At 42.5% G+C, this 1060-nt stretch overlaps 2 protein-coding genes across 2 annotated transcripts in view; both read left to right on the top strand.

Annotated features, from left to right (window-relative positions):
• The window catches only part of LOC147817796 (protein NLRC3-like), an 860-nt gene extending 798 nt beyond the window's left edge, over positions 1-62 (top strand). Inside the window, exon 2 of the mRNA XM_087180060.1 lies at positions 48-62. Coding sequence (XP_087036186.1) covers positions 48-62 — 15 coding nt within the window. The remainder of the gene's footprint in view (positions 1-47) is intronic.
• Positions 1-1060, top strand: part of LOC111671848 (uncharacterized) — a gene marked incomplete at its 3' end in the record, with an annotated part of 39687 nt that overhangs the window by 36890 nt on the left and 1737 nt on the right. The window lies entirely within an intron of this gene.

The raw sequence follows: 1060 nt of genomic DNA, 5'->3' as shown, positions 1-1060 counted from the left end.
GAAAATAACTTCCTTTCTTCTTTAATTCCTCATGATCATCTCTTCAGTCTGAGTGGCTGTAACCTCTCAGAGAGAAGCTGTGAAGCTCTGTCCTCAGTCCTCAGCTGCCAGTCCTCTAGTCTGAGACACCTGGACCTGAGTAACAACAACCTGCAGGATTCAGGATTGAAGCTGTTGTCTGCTGGACTGGAGAGTCCACACTGTGCACTGGAGACTCTCAGGTAAGGACAGACACTGTCTGATAGAGGAGGAAGAGGTGAAACATTTTCTGTCACAGCTAATGACAGATCTCTAGAGATGTGCTCTGACTTCAAGTCTCTCCATCAGAACAATCCTAGAGACTTTTCTATTTTTTTTGTTCCTCAATGAGGAGAAAGTAATAAAATAAAACGTTTAATTTGGTGAAACACTAATTGGTAAGTGGGAGCAGCTGCATGAACCTAAGCTGCTCCACAGGAGGAGAGGCAACACCTGAGCAGGAGAGAGAGCATCAACACAAGACAACACCAAACCACAGCGCTAGGGTGGTAAGACTGTAGAGACCTGTTCAGTGTTGACACACTAATAACAACTCACCAACAATAACAAAACCATCTACACAGCTCAGAGACATTAATGTCCCAGTGTCTCCAACCAAGGAGGAAATAAAAGAAATAAATCAGGTCGCACCATCATGTCTCTGTCTTCTAAAATACTGATGATCAATAATCACCTCAATCTCTCCTGATCTTGATCTTGTCATTATGAGATCTGTTGTTGTATTTAGGAGACAGTAAATCTTAACTGTGACATACAGTCATGACAGGAGCAAAGGGAAAAGTGTCGGTGACGTAGTATCAAGAGAGACAAAGTCCACGTCAGGAGAAGGTGGTGGATGGATGAATGTGACACAGGAGAGCCGTGTGTTCGATTCCCATGTTGTTTCTATTATCCATGATGTTTGTTGCCGTTATTGTAACCATGACAACAAAGATTGTCTATTTGAGGAAGTACTTATTTTAACCCAAACCCCCATCATTTCATGAACCTAAACAAGCCATGACCTTAATAGTAACCATGG

The sequence above is a fragment of the Seriola lalandi genome, unplaced genomic scaffold (genome assembly GCF_002814215.2).
Source record: "Seriola lalandi dorsalis isolate HSWRI2012SDOR001 ecotype SW California unplaced genomic scaffold, Sedor1 jcf7180002054887, whole genome shotgun sequence".
In the NCBI taxonomy this organism is placed as follows: Eukaryota; Metazoa; Chordata; class Actinopteri; order Carangiformes; family Carangidae; genus Seriola; species Seriola lalandi.
Note: the sequence above shows the minus strand (reverse complement) of the source record. Positions and strands in the feature narration are given on the sequence as shown.